This window comes from Rattus norvegicus, chromosome 3, assembly GCF_036323735.1.
Source record: "Rattus norvegicus strain BN/NHsdMcwi chromosome 3, GRCr8, whole genome shotgun sequence".
NCBI classification, from domain to species: Eukaryota; Metazoa; Chordata; class Mammalia; order Rodentia; family Muridae; genus Rattus; species Rattus norvegicus.
In genome coordinates this window covers 129,280,338-129,293,729 of record NC_086021.1, presented here as the reverse complement: position 1 = coordinate 129,293,729, position 13,392 = coordinate 129,280,338, and the positions used below count along the sequence as shown (strand labels likewise).

Below are 13,392 nucleotides of genomic sequence, written 5' to 3'. Positions count from 1 at the left end.
ATCTATGAATAGGAGGTATTTTTCTCTTTTTTGGTATTCTTCAATTTCCTTCCTCAGTGTTTTTAATTTTCAATATAGGAGCTTCTCATCCCTTTGTAAAATTCCAAGTGTTTATTTTGTTTTTTGTTAATGATATGCTCTAACAACCACTGCCTGTGACAGCAGCATTAACTGATTGTGTGTCCTGGTTTATAACCTGAAGCTTTAGCATTTGTTAGCTCTACCCTTTGTTTGGTTGGTTTTGGGGTTTTGGGGGGGTGTTTTGAGACAGGGTCTTACTGCATACCTGTGGCTGGCCTGGAGCTCATTAAATACACCAGGCCAGTGTCAAACATCCACTTGCCTCCACCTCCCAAGTGCTGGGATTAAAGGCAAATGGAGGCACACGCAACCAATCTTCAACTCTTTAATAGCTCTGAGTTAATTATACTACAAAGAAGTACATTTTGGATTATCTTCTAATTACTTCAATCCTTCACTCCAAATTTATAGTTAATGATCTTCATGTGGCTTATCGCTTTCGAGAGTATCAACTATGAGCTGGAAATGGCAGTGTAAACCTTTAATCCCAGCACTCAGGAGGCAGACGAATCTCTGAGTTTGAGGCCAGACTGTTCTACAGAGTGAGTTCCAAGATAGCAGAGTTACATAGAGAGACCCTGTCTGTCTCAACAAAACAGAGTATTAACTATGGGTCAATGAGGTGGTTAGGAGCATAAGCAGTTCTCCTCCAGCCTGACAATCTAAGTATGATCCCAGAAAACCACATAGTGGAAGGAGAGAACTACCTCCCACAAGTAGTTCTACATGTAGCACACTCGGGTTTCTACTGCTGCTGTGAGGAGACACCAGTGACCAGGGCAACTCTTATAGAGGAAAGCATTTAACTGGGGCTGACTTACAGTTACAGAGGTTTAGTCCATTATCATCATGGTGGGACCTCTGGAAGAACAGTCAGTGCTCTTAACCAATGAGCCATCTCTCCAACCCATGCTGTTTAAATCTTAAGAGCCTTAATAATTTTTTAATCAATTGTCAATTAATTGTTTGAGATGAGAATTACTATAAATAAAATTTTTTATTTTTTAGATTATGCTTTGTGTACTTTGAGGTCATAATCTATAAGATTTTAAATTATGATTTTTTTGTGAGCTAGTGAGTCTAGATTCCTATTTTAATAATATCCATTTTCTTTTGGTAATTAAAAAAAAGCAGAGACAACTAAAGAACAAATAGATAAAACTGAACCTCATCAACATTCAAAACTTCAAAGAACACTAGTGACAGACTGAAAACATAACCCACAAAATAGAGGAACAATTCTGATTGATCTTGACACCTAGAATACATAAAGAATGACAGTTCAGTAACAACAATGGCAAATATAAAAATGAACAAAGGGAGCCTCTCTAGCCACCGTGCTTTGCCCACCACAATACCCTAGTCTCCCCGGAACCAGGAGCTGAGGTAAAGCCTCTCTTCACTTAAGGAGAAGGAGAACAAGGACAGCAACAAAGTGGGAGGGGGCTGAAGAGGTGGTTAAGAGCTTTGGCTATTCTTCCAAAGGATCTGGATTCAATTATCAGCACCTACATGGTGACTTGTAACCTTCTGGAACTCCAGTTGTAAGGGACGTTACGAGCCTATTCTGATCTTTGAAGGCTTTGCACATATGTGGTACATAGACATACAAGAAAACAAAACAGTAATACACACTTTTCCCCTCCCAGTGAGGGCTTCTCTGTATAGTGTAACAGGACCTCAGATCTTAGTAGACCCTAAGACCCTTCACAACTGACTCCATGGTGGAGGTATCATTCAGGTTATAAAGCTCAGCATATACACAGCACCACCTAAACACAGGCCTAATCCATCAAAGACCTAGTTACGGAAAAGTCTCTAAATATACTAGCCTTTCTTTTGGGTTTCTGTAGTTCTGCTTCTGGCTAACTGTTCTTGTTAACTGACATATATCAACCCAGGACATGACTTTTGTACTTAAAAGCCCACTCTAAGATAGGCTCAGGCTACACTGGGATCCCAACCACCCAGTTTAGTCTCTGGCCCACTAATAAGACTTTCTATTGGCTTAAATGTGTCAGAGCAGTATTCTCTGGTGACCCAATAACAGTAGCCCTGGATGCCCTGGAACTCATTTTGTAGACCAGGCTAGCCTGGTCTCAGAGATCTGCCTGCCTCTGCCTCTAGAGTGCTGAGACACATTTAAACATCATAAAGCATCTTAATCAATGTAAGACTTTATTTCTTCATATCAGTTTACAAAACAAGTCCTTGAGGCAATAGAAATAGCTCAGTGGTTAAGAGCACTATTTATTCTTGTAGAGGACCCGAGTTTGGTTCCCAGCACCCAACATGGTAGCTCACAACCATTGGTAACTCCAACTCCAGGGGATCCAACACTCTCTTTTTACCTCTGCAGGCACCAGGCACAAGCACAGCGCGCATATATATATATATATATATATATATATATATATATATATGCAGGCAAAATATTCATGCACATAAAAATAAATCTAAAAGAAAAAGTAGTTAAAACTATTTCTGACAGCAATATATAAAATGACCAAAAATGTTTTCATTATACTCCATGAAGTTAATCCCTTTCTTCTCTTCATTAAATATTAAATTGAAACAAAGATAAACTTGGGGTTTTAAAATAAAAACCAGCCATGGGAACACTTACCTAAGGTCCCAGCTACATGGGAGGCTAAGACAGACGGACTGCTTGAACAAGATTTTAAAACAGGCCTGGGCATCATAGCAAGACTCCATCTCAAAATTAACTAATACAGGAGAGTGTGTAGGAGAAAAACATGAAGGAAACAAAACAATATTCTGATCATATCTTCCAGAGATTGTATTCAGATAAGTGGGTAATCTGTGTTGGGTGGCCCAGCACATATTTACACATGCTTTCATTCTAGAACCAGAGCAAACTATAATCAGTCACCAAATATTTACTGAGTCCACACATAATTTATAGTGCCAAATTTGTGTTTACAACAGTCAGGTTTTTAGTTTTCTATTTTATTTTGATATACCACTCATACAAACTTACAGGGCACAATGTGATGTTTTGATACACATATACAGTGTACATTGGTCAAAGCAGAGTAATTAATGTATCACCTCAAGTGCTTTTCATTTCTTGCTGGAAAAACACTTAAAATCTTTACCATTATCTTAGAGCATACAATGCATTACTATTACCTGCAGTCAGTCAACAGTGCAAGAGAACATTAGAATTTTTTCATCCTGTTATCTAACATGGCACCTGTTGCTCAACCTCTCCCAGTTGCCTTCTCCCTACCAGATTGGCATTGGTTTTGTTTTTTGCAGTGCTAAGGACCAAACTCAGGGCTTCTGCTGGGGATACGGCTCAGTAGTAGCATGCTTGCCTACATGTGCAAGGACCTGGGTTGGACCCCTTACAACTTCAACTGAAACGCACGCACGCGCACGCGCACGCGCGCACACACACACACACACACACACACACACACTACACAAACATTCTGCTAGACATCCTCCCCATGCAAACTCAAGAGTATATATTTGGGAAAAAAGAAAAATGTAGTCCAAACCAGGAATAGTGCACATCTGCAATGTAACAGAACCAGATGAAGACAACAGAGACTTCTACTAGACCTCCAAAGAACAGCTACATTCCTCAAATTATTCCTTAAAGAAGAAAAGAAAGTAATATTGTTAAATTATTTTAATAAAGTCAGCATTACTTTGATAACCACAAAGATCCAACAGAAAAAGAAAATTATAGATTAATCTCTCTGATGAACATAAATGCAAAAACGCTCAACAAAGTATTTTTAAGAGCACTGACTGTTCTTCCAGAGGAACCAGGTTTGATCCCTAGCACCCAAATGGCAGCTCGCAACCATCTGGAACTCCAGACCCAGGAGATGCAACACTGCCTTCCGGGCCCATTGGATAGCAGACATATGTGATATGCAGACATGTGTGCAGCAAAACACTCAAACATATAAATGAAAAGAACAACAAATTAAAAAATAAATACTAAAACTTTTTAAAAGTTTCTTTTCAAGCTAAAGTGGGGGAGGGGGGACACATCAAAAAGAGATCTAGCCAGGTAAACGGAAACAGAAAAACATCATATTGAGTTAAGTAACCCAGACCCAGAAATACAACAGTTCCAAGTTCTCTCTCATCTGAGGCTCCTAGCTCCAAATATTGAGACATGAGTACATATCTTGGAGTAGCTAAAGAAACCAAAAAAGTAAAAAGGGAACCAATGTGGGGGGTGTTGGAGGGAGCTCAAGAGAGGAAGTATAGCAGAGTATAAATGATCTGAAGGAGGAGGGCTCTAATTAGGGGGGGAGAGATAAGGACAGAAAGGATATCTGAAAAAGTCATAAGAAATCATTTATTAACTGTCTACCTAAAAATACTCTGGCACACATAAGTAGGTGTATAAATATACATATAGTTTAATGAAATTGTCCTATCTGTTTTTACAATGTTCCATCCAAGAGCCAAAGACCATTTAACAAAAACTCCAAATCCAGGTACAAGAAGCACTGTCTCAAGTTGTTGACCAAGGTTGTCCAAGAGACTCCAAAAGGTTCTAGGCTCTTGTTATTGCCCATGGCTACACCCCAAGAGGTGGAAGGTAAGTCCCTATTGCTCCAGGCACAGGGCCCAGAGGCTCCTGAGCTAGAATGGACCTGAAAATTCCTTCCTGAGTACTAGCTTTCACGGCACCAAGAAGGCACGATGTTAAGCTTCCAAAGGAGGGAAGAAACCAACAATCCCATGAACCACATCAACCACCAGAACCCTATGAAGTTCACAGTAGTGGTACACATACCTTGCCAGTAACCAAGAATTCGCTAATTGGACTAATGACCTATTCAATGAGAGGGAAATCGTGTCTGGTAATGGAAATCTAGTCAACTACCCAAGACTAGTGAAGTTGTAGACCTTGAAGGAGAACTTAAAATCACTACTTTACTAAACCATCATAATCCCTAACTATACTCTAAGTATTTGTCCTTATAACCACAGATTAAGGGGAGTATTCATCCTTCCTAAGGACCATACAAAGAAAAAAAAAGAAACTGCACAGCCAATCAAAATGTGGTGCTGTGGAGCTCAGTCCCAAGGGACACATCTAACATGATTCCTCCACCTAAGGCTAAGACACCATTGCAGAAGAGAGACCAAAAAGATTTTAAGAGCTAGAGGAACAAGAGTTTGCTGTGAGACTGTGGCTCCTAGAAATGTCAAAACCTACACCCATTTCCAAAAGTGACATTCGTAATAATAGGGATTAAATCTTTAATAGAATTTGTAAAAGAGGTATATGAGAGATACACAAATGAACTTTAAAAAAAAATATGAGTTCACTGTCATTGCCTTCCAACACACCAGAAGAGGGCATCACATCCCATTGCAGATGGTTGTGAGCTGCCAGGTGGTTGCTGGGAATTGAACTCAGGACCTCCGGAAGAGCAGTTAGTAATCTTAACTACTGAGCCATCTCTCCAGCCCCACAAATGAACTCTTAACATATAATCAACAGCAAGCACCATCAGAAACACCACCAGAAATTTAAAGCAGCCTGTCCACAGGGAACTTCCAATGTTGAGAAGAGGTTAACACATTGGAAGCTATTACCTAAACAAATAAGCTAGTGTAGCTCAAGTAATAAGGAAAATTACACCTACAAAAGGAAAAGCATAATCTAGATAAGAAGTCCTAGGAACTACAGAGTGAATACAGATGGATCAGAAGGTGGATTAAAGAGGGGAAGACAAAAAAGCAAGAGGATGAGTCAAGGAAGAAGAAAGACACACAATCAATTATATAACATAGAAAGGTAAATGGAGACAGAACTCAGCAGAACCACCAGTCTGGAACACTCTAGATCAGGAGCTAATGGAAGACACAGGTGGTTGGGGATACAACACAGAAGTTTAAAGGATTAAACACCATTCTGACTTCATGAAGTGATTGATAGAGCCACTCTGAAGGCAAGGTTGAAGGATGCTCAAGCTTGTTTATAAGGGAGAACGGCTTAAAGGTAAAGCCCAAACTCCTAACCTGTTTTTATTAATGGTTACATGCCATGTACAGGACTAATAAGTAGGATAGGAAGCTCAGAGTGAAGGTACCAATTTTTCATGATTTTGAGTTACATGAAGTAGCAATTAAATCACAGTTATAAAGTAGCCAGATTTTGGCAGGTGAGTCAGAGGAAAAGCACAAGTAATAGAAGCATTTAGAATGATGGAAGGCTGGGTCTTAAAGTACTGAAAAACCGCCAGGCTCCAGAGAGTCAGGGAAGACAATTATGGAGGAACCAACTAAAGTTAATTGAAAATGGACCAGGAAATGGGGAAGGAAAGAAAAAGTCAAACAGTAGGCTGGAGCTCGAACCGGATCTTGGGCAGGAATACAAATAGAGCTCCATCCTGGAGAGAAGGCAGTCAGTCACAAGGAGCAGAAAAGGAATAATAGCTACAATGCTATTTAAGATTTTCTTTTTAAGATTCATTTATTTTATATATAAAAAGTTTTGTCTGCATATATGCCTGTGTGCCATGTATGTGTCTCATGCCTGTGGAAGCCAGGCTTTAGATCCTGTGGAACAGGAGTTACAGATCGCTGTGGGCACCACATGGGTTCTGGGAATCAAACTCATGTCCTCTAGAAAAGCAGCCAGTGCTTTTAATCAACGAACCATCTCTCTAGCTCTGTTTTAAGAATTTTAATGAATTTGTTCATTTAAACTTCCAGAGAGTAAGAAAGATTATCATCCTCCTTTTACAGATGAGGACAACTGAAGCACAGAGAAGTAATTTGTCTGATTTATACTGACGCCAAGTAGCATAGCAAAGGTGCAACGTGGTGTGGCAAAGGGCACCCGACTGCCCAGACCTAAGTGAGGAGCTGTTGTGTTCCAAGGCTTTTATTCACACACACAAAGAGTGTGTGTGTGTGTGTGTGTGTGTGTGTGTGTGTGTGTGAAATACCTATATGCTGTGGTGTACACATAGTGAAGATAACTTCTGAAGGAAAAATATATTTCCCATTCTCCTTTCTTTATTCAAATAAAGCTATTTGTTGTGCGAAAGATATAATAAAAGCATCCACACTTTACAGTTTTCAGAAACGTCAGAAATCCACAGAATATGACATTTAGTGTTATCTGTTCATTTGTGGTTGAGACATATCTGCTCCCAGCAGCTCCCCTTTCTTGGATTCAAAGAAGACATTGAGCAGTGATGGTGCTGCTCCAGTTGTGGCAATATAGCTGCTATGCAAGAACTGCCTCAGCTCATCTACAGACCTGTACTGCTCATGAGAGGACACTAGTGACAGGATAGGACAGCTTGGTTCTACAGACACAGAATATGCTAGTCCTTAATTTTCCTGTTTCAAAGGTTTGTCAGATGATCCTGGGCCAGAAGGTTGAAGACTGATGCTCCAACTTCCTGACATACTGGGGCTGTATAGGTAGGCAGCTGTCGCTACAGTTTGTCTCAGTTCTGGAAGCTGTGTTAGGCTTCCTATATCCTCAGATAATATTAGTCATTCTCGGGTTTCTGACGGGACTGAAACTAGTTATGGTCTCATAGCCAACCTAGGCTGTTTAGAAAGACGGTATAGATTTGAGAGGATGGTTTTCAGATAGTGTACAAGCTAAACCAGACTGTAACAGATATGGAATTATAAGCCTTTTAAAAGTTAGGATAGATAACAGAAAATTGTATTTAATTGACAAAAACGATAGACTGGATGTTAGGTGTATCTTATACTTGGTAAATTACAAAATGGTAATAGCTATACTCAGTTTATATTTGAAAGAAAAGGGGTTTGTTGTTATTGAACAGAAAGGGTGATATGTAGTAGGATCTTCCCCTAACAAACAAACATTACAAGAGACCAATCACTGGCTGAGTACACAGGACTTCTGGGTCAGAGAGAGGAAGAGGGAAGGCAGGAGAAGGAGACTTCTTTTTGGATGGTGGGAGCAAGGAGGGTAGCCAGAATGTAGGAAACAGAGGCTGTTGATTTAAGTGGCGATCCACCACTTGAGGATTTATAGCATGGATTAGTTTACAAAATTAGGATGTTAGGTTCTGTGAGCAGTGATTGTGTTACCTGTTGATTCTAAACTAAGATTGTGTGATGTTTTTCTTCACCAGCAACTCAACTGAGTTCCAGAGACAGGTACAGCAGAGTGTGACCACAGCCAGCAATGGGAATTTAGTGAGACAGGAGGAAAGAGCCCTGGTTAAAAGGAAAGAATGTGAAGATAGATAGATAGATAGATAGATAGATAGATAGATAGATAGATAGATAGATAGATATAGATATATGTGTATGTGTGTATATATATATGTATATCACACAATGGCTATTTATTTATAATTTTTTTACATACTTTATATATTCTTTTTAATATATTCTCAGTCAGGATTAAGGCAGTTAAGAGAAAAGTCATTTATTGCTCAGCTTCAAACATCAAAATTGAATGTTTTTTCTTTTTTCAAGATAGGGTTCCATTATGTAACCCAGGTTGACCTTGAACTCATGACACTCTGGCCTCCATCTCCCCATGCTGTGAGTACAAGCCTATGCCACAACACCTAGCTTCAAAAGATGGACCTTTGCATCTGTGTATTTATACAGAAGAATAGCTTTGAGGAACATATTGTCTACACTCAAACAGCTCCTTCCCCTAATCAAGGGCTTGAGCTGGACCATTTGCTGCAGTGCATGGGACACAGTAACAGAGTGAGGGCACACACATGAATACCAGCACTTGGAACCAGTCTTGGGACACAGTGAGACTCTTGTCTACTACAGAAAGAAAAAGAAAAGTACAGTGTATGTAACAAACAGGTTTTTTGGTAGAAAGAAGGAAAAAAGAAGACTACATTGTGTATATGATTGATTCCTCCAAGATACAGGGTGAACTGTACTACTCAAACTCACATGTTGAGGCTTCAACCTCTGGGATCTCAAAATATAGCCATATTTGGAGTTTAAAGCAGTGATTAAATAAAGCTATTAGTGTAGGGCTTGTGCTAAAATACATCCCTGGGGGAAAATCCCAAGAAACATCTACCCCCGGGAAACCAACAAGCTTATTGGATTTCCTTATAGCACAGGGGTAAAGGGTTACTTACAGGAGTGTGAGTGCTCTCCTTCTCTGACCAAAGCACCTACCAGAAGGCCTTTACCCAGAAGGAATGAAGCTTTCCCACAGCCACACAGATGAAGCTCTCCGCCCTTAGACTTCACCAGCCTCTACACTCTAGATCCTCCCTGCAACCTTGAGCAATTAGAGCAGACTTGCTTAGGATCGCTGGTATGCAGTGGCTGACCACTCGGGTGTAGATTTTGTGATCCTGCTCATCACAAAAGTAGGGGAAGGAAACAGTGTGGCAAGCCCAGCAGGAGGATCTTTTCCAAGCAGGCACAGGTAAGCTTCTAAAGATACTTGTTTCACTTGAACAGTCATATACAAGAGGGGCCACAATCCAAAGTGCCCAGAATCTAAAAAGATAAGGCACTGGGGATGCATACATCAGCCAATACAATGGCAGGACAGAGCAGCAAGAAGGCAGCCATCTGCAGCCAAGATGAGCAGTCAGAGAAACCCAAACCTTTCCTGTACCTTGATCTGGAACTCCAAGCCTCCAGGGCTGTGAAGAAATAAAGTTCTATATCTAGTTTTGTGGTGCTGTTATGCCTGCCCTGGCAAACTAATATACATCTCCAAAAAATCCTTTACAGACAGAATAAAATATAATAAGTTTGAGAGAATCTAGAGAAATGGGTCTGATTTCTCACTTTCATGGACAGTGATGAGAACACTGTTTCTTACTCATATCCTGGAAATGACATAAATGGCACAATGAACTGGAAGAAGGAAATTATCACCTTCCTTGTTCCATAGCTGAGATTCTTATATCTATGAGGTGGCTTGAATAAGAATGGCCCTGATAGGCTCCAGTTGGTGCAAATGTTTAGGAAGGAGTAGGAGGTGTGGCCTTGTAGAAGGAGGTGTGTCACTGGGAGAGAGCTTTGAGGTTTCAAAGGAGTTATGTCATCCCCAGTGTTCCTCTGTGAGGAAGACTTGGCTTCAATTCCCAGCACCCACATGGTGGCTCAAAACCACCTGTAACTCAAGTTCCAGGGCAATCCAAAGCCTCTGGCCTCCTCAGGAACCAGATACTTATCTACTGCACAAATAAAAACACTCAGACAAACAACCCATACACATAAAATAATAAAAATTTAAGCCACAAATAAAATGCTTTCTTCTGTAACTTGCCTTGGTCAGGGTGTTCTGACAGGGCAAGAGAAAACTAAAATACTTCATAGTTTTACAGGGTCAAAGTCCATCAAATGACAGAGCAAAGAAACATCTGAGAGCTCACTTTTTGAGCCACAACCAGAAGGTGGAGAGTGGTAGCTCAAAAGAGTCCATCTTGAAGACCTTTTAATGCTCCAAACTCTCATGGGTTTCTACCTACTGTATCCAAGTGTTTTCCACGTTATACAGTTCAGTGTATAGAAGGTGCATAAGTCTGCTGACCTCTAGCCCTCTCAAGAGAATGTGCATACTGTATAAAGAAAAGGGTACAAGGGCTGGAGAGATGGCTCAGGGGTTAAGAGCACTGTCTGCTCTTCCAGAGGTCCTGAGTTCAATTCCCAGCAACCACATGGTGGCTCACAACCATCTGTAATGGGATCCAATGACCTCTTCTGGCCTGCAAAGACATACATGCAGGCAGAAAGCTGTATGATGTATACATAATAAATAATTAAAAAAAAAAAAAAAAGAAAAGGGTACAAGAAACAAGTGAGAGACTCAGTTTTCACAAAGTATGAAGGTAGAAGCCAATGAGAGTAGGAAGGTTGGAAGCTCATTAAAATCTCATAGAACTTGAGTTCCATCCCCAGGACCAACGTGGTAGGAGAAGAAAACCAACTGCTACAAGTTGTCCTCTGATATCCACACGTGCACTAGAGTGAGCACACACACAAACAACATTTCACTTAAGGGCCAGCAACACGGCTCAGCAGCTAAAAGCACCTGCTGCCGAGATGATCACCTGAAGTCAGTTCCACAGGATGGAAAGAGAGAACTGACTCCAGAAAGCTGTCCTCTGCTCTCCACAAATGCGTGTGCATGCACACACACACACACATGCACACACACACACATGCACACACACACATAAACACACACACATAAACACACACACATAAACACACACACACATAAACATAAACACACACACACACACACACACACACACACACACACGCATGATAAAGAAGACATTGAACCTTAAAAGATTTAAGAGTGTAGAAGTCGGGGTTGGGGATTTAGCTCAGTGGTATATAGCTTGCCTAGCAAGCACAAGGCCCTGAGTTCGGTCCCCAGCTCTGAAAAAAAAAGAAAAAAAGAAAGAGTGTAGAAGTCATCTACTATCGTGCCTATTTATTAGTCTTTGGAATTCTGATATGCCAACTGAAGTTGCCTAAGTTATAAACTGTCAATAAAATGGTGAAAACAGATCCTATTAAGTAGGGCATGATAAAAGTCCAGTCTTAAGATTTTTAAATTTAAAAATTTGTATTTTCTATCTGCATTAAGCAGTAGCCCTAAGAGCTACTTAAGCATATACACAATTTTATTTTCTTTCAAGAATTATAATGACAGACCTAAGATTCTGTTCCTAAGAACTTATTTTTAGATTCAACCATTTCAGCTAATTTCATTAACAATTCAAATTGAGAAGATAATGGATTAACAGTGCCCAAGTCACAAGTGTGGCTCATATACGGTTCCAGACTCATCTATCACACTTCAACACAAAAATCACTTGTTTTTTTAAAAATCTACTTAGCAAAACACATCAATGTATGGAGATTTCTTAAAAAGCCATATTGTTGACAAATATATGTTGAGCACCAAAAGGGAAGAAGGCCCCGTTCTGAAATAAAGAAATTAATATTGATCAGTCTGCACAGAATGAGGATGAGACAATGCCCATACCATACACCTGGCTGCCTGTGCGCCTGGGAACGGAAGGCGGCCACATAGGCCAGATGATTACCACTGCCAGCTCAGCAGCTGAGCTTGGGGGAAAGGTGGTATCTACACATAGGCCACTCTAGAGAACCAGAACTTACAGTCAGCGAATGGAGCAATGTGGCGCTGATACCGGGAAAGTCTGACAACAAACAGGATTGCTAGGGGGCTGCGGAACTGGGGAGCTTCCAGGGCTACCATGCAGAAGGCATAAAGCAACCCCCGGCGGGCTAATACTAATACCTTACGCCAGGGGTGAAAAGAAAAACTCTAGGAGGGCCGAGGAAAGGGCTCGACCTTACCTTGTCATCCTCGCATCTCTTCCCCAGGCCTTCCCTAGCCTGCAGCCGGCTGCTGAGGCGGCCGTAGTCGGCCTCCTTCTGGTCGATCTGTTTCTTATGCGTGTCCACCAAGAGTAAAAGGTCCGAATTGCGCTTCTCCAGGCGCCCACGGGCCACCTCGGTGCGCTGGACCTGGCCCTGCAGCTCGGCCACCTCCTCTTGAAGCAGAACGTGGCGGGAGGAGATGCTCCAGTAGTTGAAGGCAAGGACAACGATGACTACCAGCAGCACCACCAGCACGAAGGACGGCAGGCGGCCCGCCCGCCGGTTGGCCCCGAAACCCACCATGAGGCCGGTGGCTCAGCCGCCGCCGACACCTGCGGGCAGCGCCGGATTGCTCTCCGAGCGGCCTCGGGACCCGGTCCCCAAGGGACGGGCCGAGCCGCCGGAGCGCGGATGGGGGCGGGGCGTCGCGGGTCTTCCCCGCCCCCTCTGCGCCCCCGCCGCGCCCCCTCCAAGAATCGAAGGCCAGCCGGCGCTCGCCGCAGGGAAGCGGGAGAAGCCGGCGCTGGTACCCAGCGACCGATGCCTCAAGGCTGGGGGCGGGGACGCGAGCCGGAAGGGGGCGGGTTTCCTCGGTCCACGCCCACCGGCTGGGGCCGGGGCGCCCAGGGGGGCATTTGCTCGTTTCCGCCGACGCCCCCTCTTCTCGCGAGATAGTGGGCTTCTTCTCGTCCCCTTGCGGTGCTGTCTCGCGAGGGTTCTCTGGAGGCTGGGTCGCGGGGTCGGGGTCGCGCTGCGTACCTGGGTTGGGTGTGCCTGCTGCGGTCACCTGGGTGTGACCCCTGAGGCCAGGTTTAGGGAGGTCCTGCTTTAAGCTGGCCCCTTGGCGAGTTTCTTCTGTCAGGACGAATTCTGAGACCGTTAACAAGTAAGGAAGGTTCTAGGTGAGATGGAACCTGAGAGGGATGTCTAGAAAGGTTTTCTGCT

At 42.5% G+C, this 13,392-nt stretch overlaps 1 protein-coding gene across 2 annotated transcripts in view; it reads right to left on the bottom strand.

The window, feature by feature from the left end:
• Golm2 (golgi membrane protein 2) overlaps window positions 1-13,107 on the bottom strand; it is a 69,273-nt gene extending 56,166 nt beyond the window's left edge. Inside the window, exon 1 of one of the 2 annotated variants that reach the window (XM_039105461.2) lies at window positions 12,424-13,107. In XM_039105461.2, the coding sequence (XP_038961389.1) occupies window positions 12,424-12,750 (327 nt within the window). In that variant the 5' untranslated portion in view covers window positions 12,751-13,107. The remainder of the gene's footprint in view (window positions 1-12,423) is intronic. The other variant, NM_001271283.2, reaches the window with a different exon arrangement.
• Between the last annotated feature and the right edge of the window lie 285 nt (window positions 13,108-13,392).